The sequence below is a fragment of the Gordionus sp. m RMFG-2023 genome, chromosome 3 (genome assembly GCF_954871325.1).
Source record: "Gordionus sp. m RMFG-2023 chromosome 3, tfGorSpeb1-WG-v2, whole genome shotgun sequence".
Lineage (NCBI taxonomy): Eukaryota > Metazoa > Nematomorpha > Gordioida > Chordodea > Parachordodidae > Gordionus > Gordionus sp. m RMFG-2023.
Genome location: NC_088777.1, coordinates 47,725,300 through 47,743,505, shown reverse-complemented (window position 1 = coordinate 47,743,505; position 18,206 = coordinate 47,725,300). Strand labels below are relative to the sequence as shown.

At 28.5% G+C, this 18,206-nt stretch overlaps 1 protein-coding gene across 2 annotated transcripts in view; it reads left to right on the top strand.

Moving 5' to 3' along the window:
* Positions 1-18,206, top strand: part of LOC135927260 (stress-activated protein kinase JNK-like) — a 29,513-nt gene that overhangs the window by 3,740 nt on the left and 7,567 nt on the right. For both annotated transcript variants that reach the window (XM_065463215.1, XM_065463216.1), the window contains exon 2: positions 11,040-11,419. In XM_065463215.1, coding sequence (XP_065319287.1) covers positions 11,400-11,419 — 20 coding nt within the window. In that variant the 5' untranslated portion in view covers positions 11,040-11,399. The remainder of the gene's footprint in view (positions 1-11,039; positions 11,420-18,206) is intronic.

Below are 18,206 nucleotides of genomic sequence, written 5' to 3'. Positions count from 1 at the left end.
TTTGAGTAAATGCTTGTTTTTATCTTTTTCTAATATTACAAAAAAATTAAACTGATTAGTAAAATTAATTAGCGAAGTCTTATGTGTACTTTTTAATAAATTAAATCATGAAAAATCTAATCAATAAATAGAAGTTGCTAAAAAAAATACTAATTGATTTCTATAATATTTTTCTTAAAATAAAAATTTTTTTCAAAATATAAGCTTAAATGTTGCAATCCAATATTAAGCCAAAACATAAAAATTTCTACTTTTTTCTAGCATTTTTTCTAAAATATTTGTATATATATATTTCTAAACATATTTCACTGCATTTAATTCCCTTTTATAATATTGATTGAAAGCTAATTAGTTTTTATAATTTAAAGTTGAATATTTGGGACAGATATAAAAACCATCATTTGTAAGTTATTCCAATTTCAATATAAAATAAAAGTTTCATAACTTTAATTTATAAAAGAAAATGATAATATTATTTATCCGCTAGATGGCTTCTTTTGAAAATATTTAAAATTAATTTTAGTAATAGCGAGGATAATTTACTTTACCTGAATGATACTTGTGATTTTCTTTATAATATAAACATATAAACCCAAATTCTGCCCCTTGCAATCGAATATGACAGAATTATTTTCAGAGTATCATAGCGGATCAACTCTCCCGCTTAGGTTCTCCTATCAACTGTGTGGGAGCTAGTCAACATTTTTTTTTAAATAAAATCTTATCTAACTTCAAAAACTTCGAAGAACTCTTATCTGCTCACGAGGTTTTTTTCCCTTAATTTAAAAAAAACCCATCTTCAACATTTCCAAAATCTCTGCCTTCAGATCCACCGCTATCTTCAATTCACAAAGAACTTGAAACATACGAGATAAAAAATAAGAATCACCTGGTTTCAAGCACTTCCAGCGTAGGAATTGGTATTTGGTTCCCAATCTCATTATGGATTTGGCGATTATCTCATTTAGGTGTCCTAATACTTGAAGGAAGGGTCCTCATAAGAAAATAAAAAACATTTAAAAAAATGAAACCCGCCACTTATTTAAAAAATATTTTATTCACAAGCGTGGCAAAATTATAGTGAAAAAAAAAGATATGGTACCTTCATTCTCTTATCTGTTTCAGTTATTTTAAATTGCGAAATTAATTTTATTTATCTGGTTTGACTATGGATAATTAAACCATAAATTCCATTGATTTTTAAAATCAATATTGTTAATTAAATTTTGGATTTTTGCGATTGAAAAAAAAAATTGTGAAAATATATTAGAATATTCTATAAAGGTGATATCGATTTTTAAATATAATGGAATCTCTCCCCCCTCCTTATTAATAAATATATATCTTATGAAATTTATGAATTTTATATTATTAATAAGTTTTTGAAGGGGCTGCTAATGTATTTTGATTTAGAGACGCATTGCAATGCTGTAATGTAATCAAATTACAACGCAAAGACGAAAAAAGCTGTTACGATCACGTGATTTTATCGAATTCCTATTGGGTCTTTATTTTTTTATATATTAACTTCCCAAAATGTCTTCGGAAGAAAAGGATTTTTAAGTTTAGGACACGCGATGCCCAATATTCCAACCGGAAATCAATTTAACGCGCGTTTGATGATACACAATAAATATTCCATTTTTTTAAAAAATATTGACGCTAAAAAAATTTACAATGTCTTTAAATATAAATTAAAATACGTTGATTTTAAACTGGAGAAACTTCTTAGATATGCTAGAACTTTTCCATTTTTGACTGACATAGATTTATCTAACATATCAATATTTTTTTTAGCTTTTGGTGAAACGCGGATGAAAGCGTAAGCCTCATTTGAAAATCAGAGACCTGCAGAAGTGCCATACTCCACTGCCCGGCCCGAATTTTTTTTTCAAAAATTTTTTTCGGCCCGGCCCGGATTTTTTTTTGAACATAATATAATTATTTTTGATTTTTATAGCTAATGGCGATAAATATTTGATTTTAAAATATACTACCCGACCCGGAATAATATTCAGGCCCGGTCCGGATATATTTTAATGCCCGGCCTGCAGGTTTCTGATAAAAATATAATGGTGAAGAATTCTATTTTCACTATTAGAAAGTCAGTCGTTCTCACATCTGTATACTATATTTAATAAATGTTTAGGCATACCATAATCTATCTCACCCAAACCTCATCCTATTTTGGGTTTTTTATTTAAAAAATAATTTAAAAAATTTATTTACAACTAGAAAATTTTTTTTGTATACGTATACAAAATATATTAAAATTTTAATAAAAAAATATATTGTATTTCATGGACTTCTTATCATATTTTATACAGTTTGATTTATCTAATTTATTCCTAATATTAGTGTGTTAGCAATTTCGGATTTTTTAAAAAAAAAACCCTTAGCTCCCCTTAACTGAAAAATATTTTTTTTTAGATCCTTTAAAGGGCTTTAAAAATTTCGAATTATATATAATATTTTTTTTTTCATCTTAATTTGTAAAAGTTATGCAATATTGACCTAAAATAATACAAAATACAATTTACATTTTTATAGGGATTTAATATATATTTTTTACTAATATTATTATATTATAATTTTACCTCTTTTCTTTTATATCTAATATAAAAAAAATATAAATCATCTTAAAAACATTTAAACAATTTAAAAGCTGACTTTATCAAATTTTTCTATTCTATCTAAATATTTATTTAGTTTTCGCCTACCCTTTCCCTCCACCTACCCCTATTATATTTGCTTTAATGATTAATATGGATTTGCGTGCAATCTAAACCCTAAACCTTAAAAAAATTGCTTATCTAAAAAGTAAGAATTCTATGCCATATCTAGCATATATATGATAAATACGAATATACCCCCTCCCCTATCCCTATATTAGATCTGTAAATATCATGCGAACTGGATTTGGGATATTTGCGAATTTGATCTTTTTGGATTGCTTAACGAAATACGTTATTTAAAAATCGTTCTCAGGTATGGCTTCAGGTTTATTTTCTGCTAGCCCCTTAATTCCTTGTCCTCCATTTTTTTGTCATTCACCAAATTTAGCCTCTTCCGGAAGTCTTCAACAAATAAATTGCTTTCCCAAATTTTATCACTGGCATATCTACTTTCTACACGGCCAAACGGGCTTTCACAAAAAAAATAAGTTAACTGAGCCCTTTCGAAATATTTTAAATATAATTAAACTACGAAGTTGCCTTTAATTCAAGGCGAAAACTAAAGATCACTCCCCCCCCCCTTCCTTCCATAAAATCAAGTTGATTTTTGGATCAAAATTTAATTAATCGAACGTTCCAATAAATCGAATTTATTGTTTTTTATTACTAAAATTTTTTTAATTAAATTAGTCATTAAGTCTATATACTTTTGTCTTGACGATTTTCTGAAACATATTTTTTGACAATCATTCCCCCTCCTTACAAATCAAATTTGTTTTAATTTACGAGAATTATTAAAAAATAACAATTTTATAAAACGGAATTTCAATTAAAATTTCGTAAATTTGGATACTTTTGAAACTTTTAGAATTTTAATTTTTGGACATGGCCTAAATTTAATTTTAAAAAAAATATGAAAATGTTTTCGTTTAAATTTGGCACAACACGTTATAATAAATTAAATATATTAAAGTATAAAATAATTAAATTTTATAAATACGAAAAATATCCCAAGAAACAAAATAATTAAATATAACTATTATATATTTTTTTTCATTAAAATTTTTAAAATGATTATACTATAAGTAGAACTTGAAAATTTTTACCAATATTAATTTTGTTTGGAGAGCGATGGGGGGGGGGGGGGGGGTGATGGGTCATTGTACTTTAGAAAGAAGTAAAGAAAAGGAAGAAATCTTGCATTTATATATTATATTTCGTCTGCTTGTCTTTGACATTTCTTAAACATTAAACAATTCTCAAATTGCTGTATTCCAGATCCCCAAGGATAATATAATAATCTAGGAAATTTTTTTAATTGGATGAAATATATTTAAAATTAAATATGAGTATCTGAAGTAAGGAGTTAGGAAAAGGTTAGAGAGATAATGGGTTAGTTGTTTAGATTAGTTTTTTTTAATAAAAAAAATCTAATAACCTGACAGGGTCATGTGATTATAAATAGACGAATTAGAAATTTAAATGAATCGTCTGTCCCGGCAATTTCCTTGAGTTTTTGGATCATAATTTAAATCGCGTTCCCATTTCCGTTTCCGCGTTTATCTAAAACCATAGCACGCTCTATTGCTCCCATTTAAAATAAATACATATCTATCATTATTATACAAAGTGAAAACATGGCGAATATAATCCCACAAAATTATTTTTATTTTGTTTAAAATGAAAATATTTTACTCCCTTTTTTTAAAAAATGAAAAAAAATTCTAAATTTAATCAATCACAATCACTACCACAAAATAAAACGACATCCTCCATTTTTTTATGTCATTTAAAAAATAATCTTTTCCTTCTCCTTAATATCTTCTTTCTTATTATACCCTTCCCTCACTTCACCAAAAAAAAAATGTGGGGCAAACGACTTCGAAGCACATCGATGCATTATAAACTATAGTTGGTGAGTAATAGCTAAAATGTCTGCTAATTCGGCTCAATCTACAGGTGCGTGCCAGAGAAAATCCGTTAACATTATGGCGTCTTTCAAATTTGAGCTGCTATTAAAATTTTTTTAAAAAAAATCCCTGGGCCAAAGTGAAACTGCTAAAAAAAATATACAAATTACTCAACTATAATTATAACTAACTTCGCGTCAAGTAAACGACAAACATTTTTTTAAAGCTTAACTTAAATTATAAAGGCACATAATGTTGTCTATTTATTTGGCGGCATTAATGCTTCCATCCTGTTATCTGCAGAATCCACCCCGAAACTAACTTTACTGAAAAATATAACCGAATACATAAATAAAAACTCTTTTATTTGGTTGCTTCAAATCAGTTTGTCAGACTTCGCAACACCTGATTAGTGGTTGCGTAACGGCTCGATTTTTAAAAAACAGCTGTCTCAATATCTTAGCTAAAAAATATTACGTGATGTCCAGTCCCATCTGCCCTCTAAATCCTAAGGTTTGCATCATATTTCTTGGCTAAAATAATGGGTTATACGTTTTTTTAAATCGAGTCGTTTAACCACACTAGGTTAATCGGTTTTTTTTGAAAAAATACCTAACCCATTAAAAAACACAGTTAAAACCTGATATTTATTTGTAAAATATTTTATAATTTTTTTTATTGGATAAAGATTTTTTTTTTCTCATAAAAATGTGATCTTGTACATTTTTTAATTTGTAATTTATTAATTTTTTTTCCCAAAATTATTGGATATCAAAATTCAAAATCGATAAAATGGTTGCTTTGACAAATTGTTTTAAAAAGAAATTGTTTTTTTTTATGTGAACACGTGGTGAGCCCAATGACATATGACAATAGGTCAGACCGGCAATTCGTTCATTCAAATCTACAAATCAGCTGGCCACACGCCATTTTGATTTCTCATATAAACAATAAGAAGACTTTTTCTTTTTTAAAAAAAATTTTGAGTTTTATATAGAATAAATAGTACTGGAAAACGAAAAATGGCCTCTCAGTCACCAGCTGAGTCGCATTCAACGACGATTTAAACCGCATCGAATACTTGAGAAAATCATGGCGACCCCTAACCTATTTGAACATTAGTAATATTAATCTGATATGCTTTGAAATCGATACAACTATATTTTTCAATCCTATAACCGCAACTAATACTGTATCGGTCGATAATAATATAGTTACATTTTTATTGAAATTAAAAAGGCAAAAATATTCTTATTTTTTTAATTATTATAAAAGTAAAAAAGAAAAATAGGGGGGGGGGGGAAGGAGGGGGGGTGAGATTGGATTGGCAACCATCTTTTCCCCTTTTTTTAAAAATAATCGGTTTAGAAATTTGGGTAATTTAATTTGCATTGCTCTAGGCCAATCCACTCAGGGAATGTATTTTATTTATTGCAACCTTGCTTATATTTTTTTGTTCCCCTAAGGATTGCACTTTAAATCATTTATTTTGGCATAATAATCATTACCAAATTTTTATCGGGTAAATATAGTGTATCCAAAAGTTTAAACAATTCGACGATCGTTGACGTATTTATGGAGAACATATGTTTTTCCATAAAAATTGACACGAATTTTCTGAAAATTACGGGAAACTAAAGTAAACATAATTGCATAAGGAATTTGTGCTCTAACACTACTATTTTTTTATATTCGTATTTTAATGTCTTACCATTAGTAATTGTAGCAATTTACATCATCATCATTCTATTCTCCTTTTCTATGAACTAAAATAAGTGATAACTCTCTAAACCTTTTTTTTGAACATCCATCCATCCTAATCCTGTCTTCACAGCTGCATAATTAGCTTCGCCATCCAAATAAAGAACGCCCCCCCCCCTCCCACTTTCTCGAGCAAGTTATTTCTATACAATTTTGAATGAGGCTCGCTTCATATCTTCAACATTCTACTTGACACCTCTGATACAGCCGTTCCACTTAATATAAATGTCTTGCATCGGATATTTTTTTTTAAAAAATTTTCAAGCCCGGCCCGGGTATATATAAAAAAATTAAAATACGGCCCGGCCCGTGTACACGGCTTAGGGCCGGGCCTGCAGGTCTCTGATATGCACATAAATTTTATTCAGTTAAATATATAAAGTTAAGTTAAAAAATACAAACGAATATTTAAAAATTATTGTGATTATGTAAAAATAATTTGAATGGTTGATGTCAAAAGAGGATATATTTGTTTATATAGAGAAAAAAAAATTTCTAAAAAAATATAATAATGAACATCAGTTATTCTAAATTGACATTGTGAAACAAAATTATATTTTGTATTATTAAAGATATTGGGTCTAGGGTCGGACACATTTTACAACCCGATCTGAGCAAATTTTTTTCAATGTCCCAAACCGACCCAAGACTCGGGCAGTGTGACCTCTATTCAGGATTCAGTAATTCTCGTACCGCTGAAATCTTCTCTTAATCGCTGAAGATGGGATTACAGCTGTTTTTAAAAAAATATATATTTATATCCCTTTTAAGATGAGCTTAAATTTTATTATTTTATAATCTTATTTAAAAAAATGTTTTTTTAAAGAACTATTATTTATACATGATGTATAATAATCTTCATTTTTTTCTTATCCCCTTTTCTCTTAATATTTGACATAATGTCAAATATTTAAGAGTCGAGATTTTTTTGACTAGATAAGAAAAAAAGGAAGAAAAAAAATAAGCAACAAAATAAAACGAGTTATAAAAAAAATAATTATATATATATATTTTTTATGAAATTGTCAAAATTCAGTTAATATTTTATACATTTATAATATACAATATAAACATAATAGTAAGACGAGAAATTTTTAATAACATGTTCTCTCAAATACTTTTTCTCTTTTTAACTTATTATATTTTATTTTAACAAGTATAAATATTCATTTTTACAGTTATAATTTTTAATATAATACACCAAAAAAATAATAAAAGGTTATTATTATATAGATTTAATTATACTATTATAAATAAGTGTAAAGTCCAAAAATTTCGTTTATAATATTACAAATATTGACACTTTCGGACTAATTTTTTATATATATTTATTTAGATAAATTGCGTAGTGTTGTTAAACGAACTCAATATTTTATTATGAAAAAATATTATGCAAAACTTCGGATTTTGATCATAGGGTGGCCACAAAGGTTTGAACATCTATTAGAGAAATCTCGAGGCTTAGACCATATTTTTCGGGCTAAAATATTGAGTTAGCCGTTTTTGAAAATCTACATAAATCGAGCCGTTTATCAACACTAAAATTGCGCGGTAGCAATTATTTTTTAAAAAAAATATTAATAAATTCTATTTGTGTTGCATATATCTGAGATACCTGCAAAATCAATTTCTCGGGGCCCGTCTCTCGATGACAATTTCTTTTTAGTCAAAATGATGTTCTGACTCAAAATTTGGCGATTACATTAATTTTTTTTAAAAAACCGGTGAATTCAATATTTTATCCAGAAAAAAATTTGCTTTTAGTTGGCACAACGGTTTGGACATCTATTAGCGAAATCTCGAGGCTTGGGCGAATTTTGTTTTTGACTAAAATATTGATTTAGACGTTTTTTTTAAAAAAAAAAAATTTAAACCAAAAAAAATGAACGCGAAGAAAGAAATAATAGATATTCTTATTGGAAATAATTACTAATTTTTGTTTTCTTCCTTCAAATATTATCTTAAGATATACCAAATAATAACCTATATATATATATATATTTATTTTTTTCCTTTTTATGTCAGCCTAGAATAATGTTATCTTTTAAATTAAAATTATTTATGGTTATAAGCGTTTTATTAATTTTATAATTTTTTTTCGAATATATATATGTCCATGAAATTTTAAATTTCTTCTAATAACCATTTTTAGACCTTATTCAAAAAACTAATACAAACCGAATACCGAATTATCCGTATTCAATTCTTTAACCAGTCGAATAATTTACTATTCGTATCGGTTACGAATAATATAATATGATATTCTTATTTGATCGGTAATAATTACGAATATTAAACTATTCAATTCCTTCAAAGGCATGCCCAAAATGGAAAATATATAACCTCAATGTAAATAACCATTATTTTTCGTGGGACTTGATTTCGGGATATTAATCATACGCCATTTTTCTACCGGTACGGTCCTGACCGATTTTTTTAAAAGATTTTTTGGGCCCGCCAGGTAATGCACGTCATTTATGTTACTATTTATTTTCGACAAAAGGATCTTGCCTAAGAATGGGAATGTTAACTATCCAGTCAATTTTAAAAAATATGTAATTCATTATTAAAACCTTTCTTTTCTATATTTAGCTGAAAACAAGTTTTGTAATTCAGATAGAGCACTCTAATACTCAAGCGTATCTCATAAATCATCGCAATTTCGAGAAGAAAAATGATTTAAATGGGGGGAAGGGGAGTAATCACCTTCAAATTATGATCCCAAAAATAATACATAAAATGAAATATTATCTAATTAGCTCATACGAGTAGCGTCCATTTGAAACATTCATTTATATATATATAGCTCTAATTTAATCAGAGGACATAATAATATTGTATTTTTTTGCGGGATTATAACCTTTTCGTATTAATTATTCTCAATATTACATACACACACAACAGTATTATGGACAGAATATTTATTAGGAAGGCTTTTTTTGATATAATGCAAATGGGGGGAAAAAAAAAATTTCCATACTAGTATTATTTTTTTATATCACAAAGTTGTAAAACTTTATGTATTAATTAAAATAATAATTTATTTTATAATATGAAACTTTGAGCTATAGATTTTTTTAAAAATTTCAAAAAATCTTTATTTTTTTTGTATAAGCATTTTCTATATTCATAAATAAAATACCTAAGCTCATTATCGCCATATAAATATTGTAATGTGTAAAATGTATATATTTATCCAGTTTTTAGTATAGTTGGATGATGGCTAAAATGTCGGCTTATTTGGCCCAATCTGAGGCGTGTGCCGGAGAAAATCCGTTAACATTAAGGCGTTTTCTTAAATCTATAATAGTTTCTTTCAAATTTTATCTGCTATCTTCTTGTAAAAAAAAACCACCGAGGTTACCTGATAGTTTATTGGCTGGAAACTAGGTTTATCCGATTTTTTATTTGTCATCATAACCCTGCAAAAAATTTTTTTAGTTGGTTTTATTATTAGGACAGTTTTTTTAAAATAAATAAATAATTGAATTTAGAATGCGCGCCTCGCATAAAGGTTACTCTAAATGGTGTAAATGCGTGGCGGGATAATCCGGGTTTGGATCCAGAAAGTAAAATCTAAAAAAACCAGAACAGAATCTCTTTTTCTAAAATTTCCAGGAACCTCGGGATCTTAAGAGAATATTCGAAAGATATAAAAAATCTACGCGCTTGACAATGTTGTGCATATACTACCGGACATAGGCGTATCCAGGATTTTGCTAAGAGGGTGGAAAGTACTATTAGATGAATTTTTCCCCCGTAAATTTTATTGGAGATCTTTTCCACTTATTGTAGGCCTTTGGCTATTATAATGATAAATTGTATACATTTTTGGGGTGTGAGGGGGAGGGGTAGGGGGTATTTTTATTAGATTAAAATGCCTCTTCATTTGTTACATGCCAGCTACCGGATTGACCATTTATGTATCAACTGCATTTAAAAGTGTACACATTTAAAAGTCAGCTGTAACGCCATTTTATGGTTTGCACGTCGATCAGTGCACTGATATGATGATCGATAAGAAGCCTAGTTAACGTGAAAACCACAAAATGGCGCTACAGCTTACTCCTATGTATGCGTACATATTTAATTAACAAAAAAGCCAATCCAGCGGTATTATATTACATCAATTAATTTTTTTTAAAAATTAAATTATTTTTTATTTTAGATGAATTTTAACTAACAACTTTGACAATTTATATTTTATATTTATATTATATTTTTTGTTAAAATCGATTTTGCCAAAAATTTTGAGATATCAGATAACGACAAAAAAAAATATATATATAAATTTTTAGACTGTGAACTTTTTTCGAAAAATCTTTTTCATATTTTCCTTCCACTTATTATTGCATACATATATTTTTTTCCCGCTTCTCTCTTGGCTTGTTAATCTGACAAGGCATGAAATTATTTTATATTTATCGATTTACTTTTTAGCAAAAAAAATTTATAAAATATTTATCCATTTTATTTTATTTTTTTCTAATGAGAGAAAACAAAATGATGGTCATTAATGAACCATATATTGGAAAGATTTTATTTGTGATTAAAAATTATTTTTTATTGTTTGATTTGAGGGTTTTGTTGGGTTGACAATTTAAAATTAAATAAGTATTTAAAATTATATTATTTATTTATTTTTATGGAATTTAATTTAATATTTTATTTTCAAAATCAAAAAAAAATGAAGAATTAAAAATTGTATTCCAAAAAGGTCACATCGCTAACCGGCGCTATTCTATATTCTTTACGAGAACTATTAGAAACCGACTTATTTTAGATTTTTTTATGAGAACGAAAATAAAATATGCGTTAAAATAACGTTTCAAATGACAACAACAACAATAATAATACCGTAAATTTTATGGCATTACTCTCACTATCTCATCCATATCATTCCAAATTGCTGGCGATTCCATTCTTATAAATTCCTTTTATTTTTGGCGATATCAACGAATATATTCTTTATTTAATCTCATTCCTCCCACACCCCCTCTCCCCTCTCTTCCTTCAGGAAAGAAAAGATTAAGCAAAATTCGATCGCTTGGCTATGCAAAGAAACAGTAAAAAGTAAATATATTTTCTTATAAATTTTTTTAAATGATGATTATAATAGAAAAATATAAATAGTCTCTTTTATTATATAATATTACATCTCTATATTTTTGTATCCGTGCAATCCACGCGGATTATAAAAAACGTTTTCATTTTTTGCCGAATTTTATTTTTCCCGAATATCTGAAGTGTGAGTTAGTGCCTACTTAAAACATTTATTATTAAGAATAAATTATAAACCGTTTAACTGAATGGTCTCTTATGCCGTGAGTGACACAGCTGTTTTTTTGTCAGATTGGAAAAAAATAAAGATATTTGGAATTCAAAAATCAGTCAAAAAAAACTGTCATATTTATAACATACTATTAATTAAGAACAAAAAATGAACGACTAATCCTTAACCTAAACTTAAACACTTATAGTCGCCGATGTCTCTGTACGCTAACAGGTTTTTTTTTGAAATCGTAAACTATGGCCTGTTGCGTCTAGCGGCCAAAATACGTGCGGACAACAACGCTACTATTTTTTTTTCTCGCTAGCGTTTATAATATTCGGAGGGTTGGACCCCTCTTCCTTTTTCCTTAAATCTAAGTAAGAGCGTCTTTATCTAGCGGATGGCGTCTCTTCGGATAGATTACATTCAACGACACCGACAAAATCAGCGTGAATTAATATATTACCGTTTCTGGATATTACTAAATATTTTAGATATAATGGGGATGGGGGGGGGCATGAGTTTTCGTCAAAGAACTAGTAACAATCCAGCGTTTTATTTGTTTATATTTGCAACAGCTGATTCAATTAATTGAGATAAAAATTTGTATAAGAGGTTCAGATATAGTATAACGATGAAAGCCCATGTATGCTCGTCAACGAAAGGTGCAGAATTTCCGTTTCATGCTAAAAAAAATGAATACGATGCTTTTATTATAGCTCGTTTGAAGCTAGAACATCCTTTTCTTGTTTTAAATATCTTTCAATATCTACTAAATACATCCAATGACATTGGCTACAGCTGACTTTTGTATACGTACACTTTATAAATATAAAACGTCATTCTTATAAGTATTAATGTCATTGATCCTTTTTTTATCGTTTCATCCCGATCTTAAGGATATATTAGTTATCTGCCTAAATCGTTGAATTGGATGATCAAATAATCTAAATGGCAAATATAAAAAAAATTTCTTTGAAAGAAATGTGGTAAATGCGATCAGCTGATATCGGAGATCGACCTATATCAATTCAATATCGGTAGAGTTGGATAGGATCTGTCCATCAAGATCAGTATCGGCTCACTTCCAAAAATTCATTTATGAGGCAATCTTATATGACATTTATCTGCTTCCCGCAATCTTATATTCCACCCCCCTTCACCTTACAACTCCCTTCACGGATCAAATTATTTATAAGTTTTCCTAAATATTCTTAAAGATGATTTGATTTCTCCCGCTTTGGCACGCTATTCACAAATAACTTTCACACTTAATTTTTTTTACTATCTAACAATTTTCACCCAAAATATTATTTACCGTAAAAGTAAAGGAAGAGGGTGGGTGTATAATTATGAATGTAGCTGTCACTAAATTTTCTTGTTGTTATATGTAGACCATAGATTGGTAACGGCCATAAATCCCGGCGGGCTTACCTATTAAAAAAAAATTTGGACCGGGAAATTAGGGCAAGATATTTTTCCAGACCGGTCCCGGATTTTTTTATGTAGCGCCTCTCAAGCGGGGGACCGGATACCTCCAGTCCGGTTGGGACTTTTAATCATCTCTATGCGGAATCTACTTTCTACCCTAACTCAGTTTCAATCTAAAGATGGAGTTTTCTCTCTATTACAAGATCGTACGCGATATTTTGTCACGTGGATGTTGTTGTTGCAAAGAATTCGCAATGTCAAAATCTTCTAACTTATAGAAAAATATTTAAAAGCTGAAACCGGAAACTCTACCTATTATACCACAATTTTTGGAGATACAATAAAATAAAAATGGCGCCTTATATAATAATATCTATTTGAATTTTTATTAATGAAGAGAATAAATAAAAAATTGTAAATTGGAAAAAAAATATATATAAATCATGGCGGGCCTTGGCCCCGTCAATGAGTCAGATCCGTTACGATCGCGTATCTATCCTTGTTTCACGCGGCGGAGGAAGTAGAGAAGAAAAAAATTTGTCTCGTCTCCTGTCATAACATGATATATATAATTATGTTAATTACCATTTAGAAGATTTTTTAAAGGAAAATGAAATGTAATATGAAATATTACATTAAATTATAATAAATATTCAAGGCTATCTCTTTCAAAACCGATACGACGGATGATGCGTATATGTATATGTGCGTTGGTCTATTAACAACTCTTTTAAATATACATTATATATATATATATATTTTTTTTTAAATAAAAAAAGATCATAAATTATTTAAATGTTAAAATATTCGTGAAAAATGGTTTTTATTTTACATTACATTTATTCGATAGGTTGTTAATTGCTCCCTAAACGTCGCATTTTAAAACTGTATACTTTTAAGAAGAAGTAAAAAAATGAAATTCGATATTTTGTTATGAACCAAAAAAAAGCGAAATTAATTGTTTTTTTTATCTCTGTATTTATATATCAAAATCAATTTTACAAATATTTTTTATTTTTTGTAAAAGGTTTTGGTTTGCTATTTTTGAATCTTTCTTTTATTTATTTCATTCTTTTTTTTATATTTATTTATTTCTTTCTTTTTTTTATATTTATTTCTTTCTTTCTTTTTTTTATATTTATTTCTTTCTTTTTTTAAAAAAAATTAACGTTTCAAAAAATATGGATAATCATGAACAACTCTTATACTTTGTTATTAAATAACTTAGCTAGTCACGACTCCAATTAGACTGAAAATCAAGTTTTTATCAGTGTTGTTAAAATAGCGCGCTACTTTTTTCAATAGCGGTAGCTTTAGCTGGTTACTTTTTCTAGAAAATAGCGATAGTGGTAGCTCGCTACATTTAATTTAATATTGAAATTTATATTTAAAAATATACATTATAAATGTAATTAGCATTATAAATCTAGTTATTAAAAATGTGTGAGATTGTTGAAGATAGCGAAATTTCTTTGGAAAATGAGAAAAATATAGATTATTCTATAAAGTATTAATATAAAATTCAAAATTAATATATTATTAATAACCTTGTGTACAGCGTCTACATGAGCGGGAGGGGTAGGAACAGTCTGCATCCTATTTTTTAAAGGGGGGGGGGGGTAGGGGGTAGGCTTTAATGAGGGTAGGATAAATGTTTTGAGGGGTTATCTATTAAATTTTGAGATGAAATGGAACAAAATTTATTGCTGTAAAAATTAATACTTTTATTATAGAACTATTATAATACAATTCATCGACCAAATCTATATATTGCAAACAATCATACACATTGTTTTCCAAATAAAACTTTCTGCTATCCTCTTAAATGTAATTTAAAAGGTTTAAATATTTCAGCGAGCTAATAATGCTATAATAATGAATTCATTGTAAATAATGGAGGTTTTATCAATTTATTAATGTTATATAAGCCTCGAGATTTGGCTAATAGAGGTCCAAACCTTTCTACCATCTGTGAGCAAAATCTTCAGGCTTGCATAGTATTATTTTGGCTAAAATCTTAATCGGCCAGCTTAACAACACCAGTCAGGTTTCAAAGTAGTTAGGTTATTTTCACACTTTTTTTGCAGCGTTGATTTGGATCCTATATCGGGTGAACTCTTGTGAGATGCTAATTGTTTTACATCTTGGGTGTCGCGTCTCGTTAAAACGCTATCGCTTTCGTGTTAAAGTATAAATGGGTTGATTCCAAGTTGTCAGCGTTTGAAATTATATTTACTTGACCTCTAGTAGGCAAGTATCAACGCTTAATAATTAGTCATCGATCTTATAAAATGTTTGAAGCCAGATGACTCTACAGCGAACTGGCTGAAACCTTCAAATCCTTGTGTAGGTTTTTTAAATCAAATCGACATTATAGAAGTCCGAGCTCAGCCCCGCTTAGAGCCCTGCAAATTCGATTATTTTAAGGACCCGGACTCGGCGACGTTATTCTATCGAGATTTAGGCCCAGGTCGTACTTTTAGAGATTCTGGCCTCCGACCCCTTATTTCGCGATAATTGAAAGATCTCCTTTATATACCCATTTATTTCATTTTGGGTCAGCTGGTTCGAATTTGCATTTAAATATTTTTTAAAAAAAACCACAAACACTTGACCGCTTCAGGCCTTCCTTATTTTTGTTTGTTAAAATATATAGAAGATATCTACCTGCCTGTTCCAAGATACGATACCCAACCCGGCCATGTCTTTATTAAATTCGGGCAGTTAAATTACGATTCTACGTAATGAGAGAGTTATATTTTTTATATTTATTAGACCCTGTAACGTATCTATCGCGCATTCACAGTTATTAACGTATTCGCGGCGAAGAATACAAAAAATGTCGCATATTTTGTATATTTCCACTCTAGTTCGCGCTAACTGTGAATAAAAGGATAGCGGGTAATTGAAAATAAGGATCGATTCCCTTCGAAAAAAAACAATTTTGACACATTTCTAATACCAATCATTGACGGCACTCATGTCCGGTGACATATAGTACCATACACTCTAGATTGACTATTTCCTTCATTCAAAAGTAATGCAAATCAGCTGGTGACACATTTGTGAAATTTTTTTATACGGGAAATAAAAATGACGTGTCATCAGATGATTTACATTCAACGACTCCTTTGGAATGCATTTTTTTTAATGAATGAATCCTGAGTCTATCCAAGTATATTATAACGATATTGCGCATGACAAGAGGCGCACTTTTTTGCACCTTTTACAAAAAAAAAGAAAAAATTGCCGAAGAAAATGGTGGAACCAATGACATATAATATACCTAGACTGACGATTCATTCATTGAAAGTGTACATCGATGCAAATCAGCTGGAGACGCCATCTTGGTTACACTAATCATTATTAAAATTTTAAACGAGAGCGTAATTTATTACTATATCTGTGATGCAAACATTATTAAATAATTACCGGCTGATCGAGATAATAAAGGAAGCAAGTTATCAATTGAATACTAGTTTTTAATATGAGAATAATTACTATATAGGTTACAAAATGGCGAGTCCAGCTGATTTGCTTTTAACGATGCTTAAAAATGCATTTTAATGAATGAATCGTCGGTCTAGGTATCTTATATGTCATTGTATAATAATACCTAAATTGACGTTGCATTCATAATTATGCATTTGGAAGCGTCGTTGAATCCAAATCGCTGGACCCGCCATTTTTATTAGCCCTAATTATTATCCTGTTAAAAACTACTATTAAATTGATAACTTTCTTCCTTATTATCTCGATGATCAGGCAATTCACCCTAATAAAATTTGTGTCAGGCATAGAAATTGAATCGGCCTCTCGTTTAAAATTTTTTAATAATGATAATGAGTCCCCAGCTGTTTTCAATTTTACACTTTTAATTAGGGATGTACCGATATTTTATATCGGATCGGATCGGGCCGATATTTCGCCCATTTTAAAATATCGGTTATCGGCAAATATTATAAAATTTTCCGATCCGATATAAAATGGCGCTTTTAACAAAATTTAAAAAAAGTTATATCTAAAAATCCATTTATTTTTATAAATAAAATCGGAATATATTTTTATGCTTAATTATTTTAATAGTAATAATTAGTTAATAAACATTCTGCAATATAGTTATTTTTTTTCGCATTCTGTTTAAAAAAGTGTTCATTAATCTCTTCAGAATCTGTTTTTAGTGATACTAGTGATATTAACAGTCCCCATCACCGCAGACCGATCTCTGATAAATTGGAAATTTTGGTATTTCTAAAAAGAAATCTTCGATAAATTAATTTTATATATCAATTTCAAATTTCAATATATTTGTTTATTACTAATTGTAAATAGATTAATGTTATTACTTATTATATAAATAATTGCAATTGAATTGAATATAAACTATAACAGATCATTATAATATATTTAAATGACATATGTTATGGTATAGTAAAATTATAGATGTTGTACTAATAAAAAGAATATTAAAAATTAAAACCGGTATCTTTACAGAATACAAAATTAGATATGATATCGGATCGGTTATCGACCGATATCAATTAAATATCTGGAATATCGGATCGGATCGGCCTCCAAACAGTGGTATCGGTACACCCCTATTTTAATGAATTCAACGTCAGTCTAGATATTATTATATGTCATTGGCTGGAACCAATAAGATTTATTTCCCCCTTATACACAAGACACGACAAAAAATGATGTATCAATTTTTTATTTCTCTTAAAAAAAATTTAAAAAAATCGATAAAATTAAATTTGGATCCAAAAGCGCATTAATTCTTCTGCCAAATTTGTTACCGTTTAATTTTGTCGGGTAAAAAAAAATGTTACAATAAATTGGAAATTCTTTTCGTATAAATTATAACCCCCCCCCCCCCACCACCATTTTTTTCCCCATTTTTTTCCTCCATTTTTCTACCAAATTAATTCTAAGATTTTGTCGAAAAATAAAGAGAAAAGAAAATTGAAACATTTATTTTAGAAAAAAAAAAATTATATAAATCTACATAATATGTAATATTTTTTTTTATTCGGATATAAACTCTCGTTGAATACTAATATAAATATTATATATATTTTTTTTGATATAAATCAAGATAGAAAAGAAAAAATTTTTTTTAAAAAGATAAACGTATGCAATCACGGTTTGGCGCGA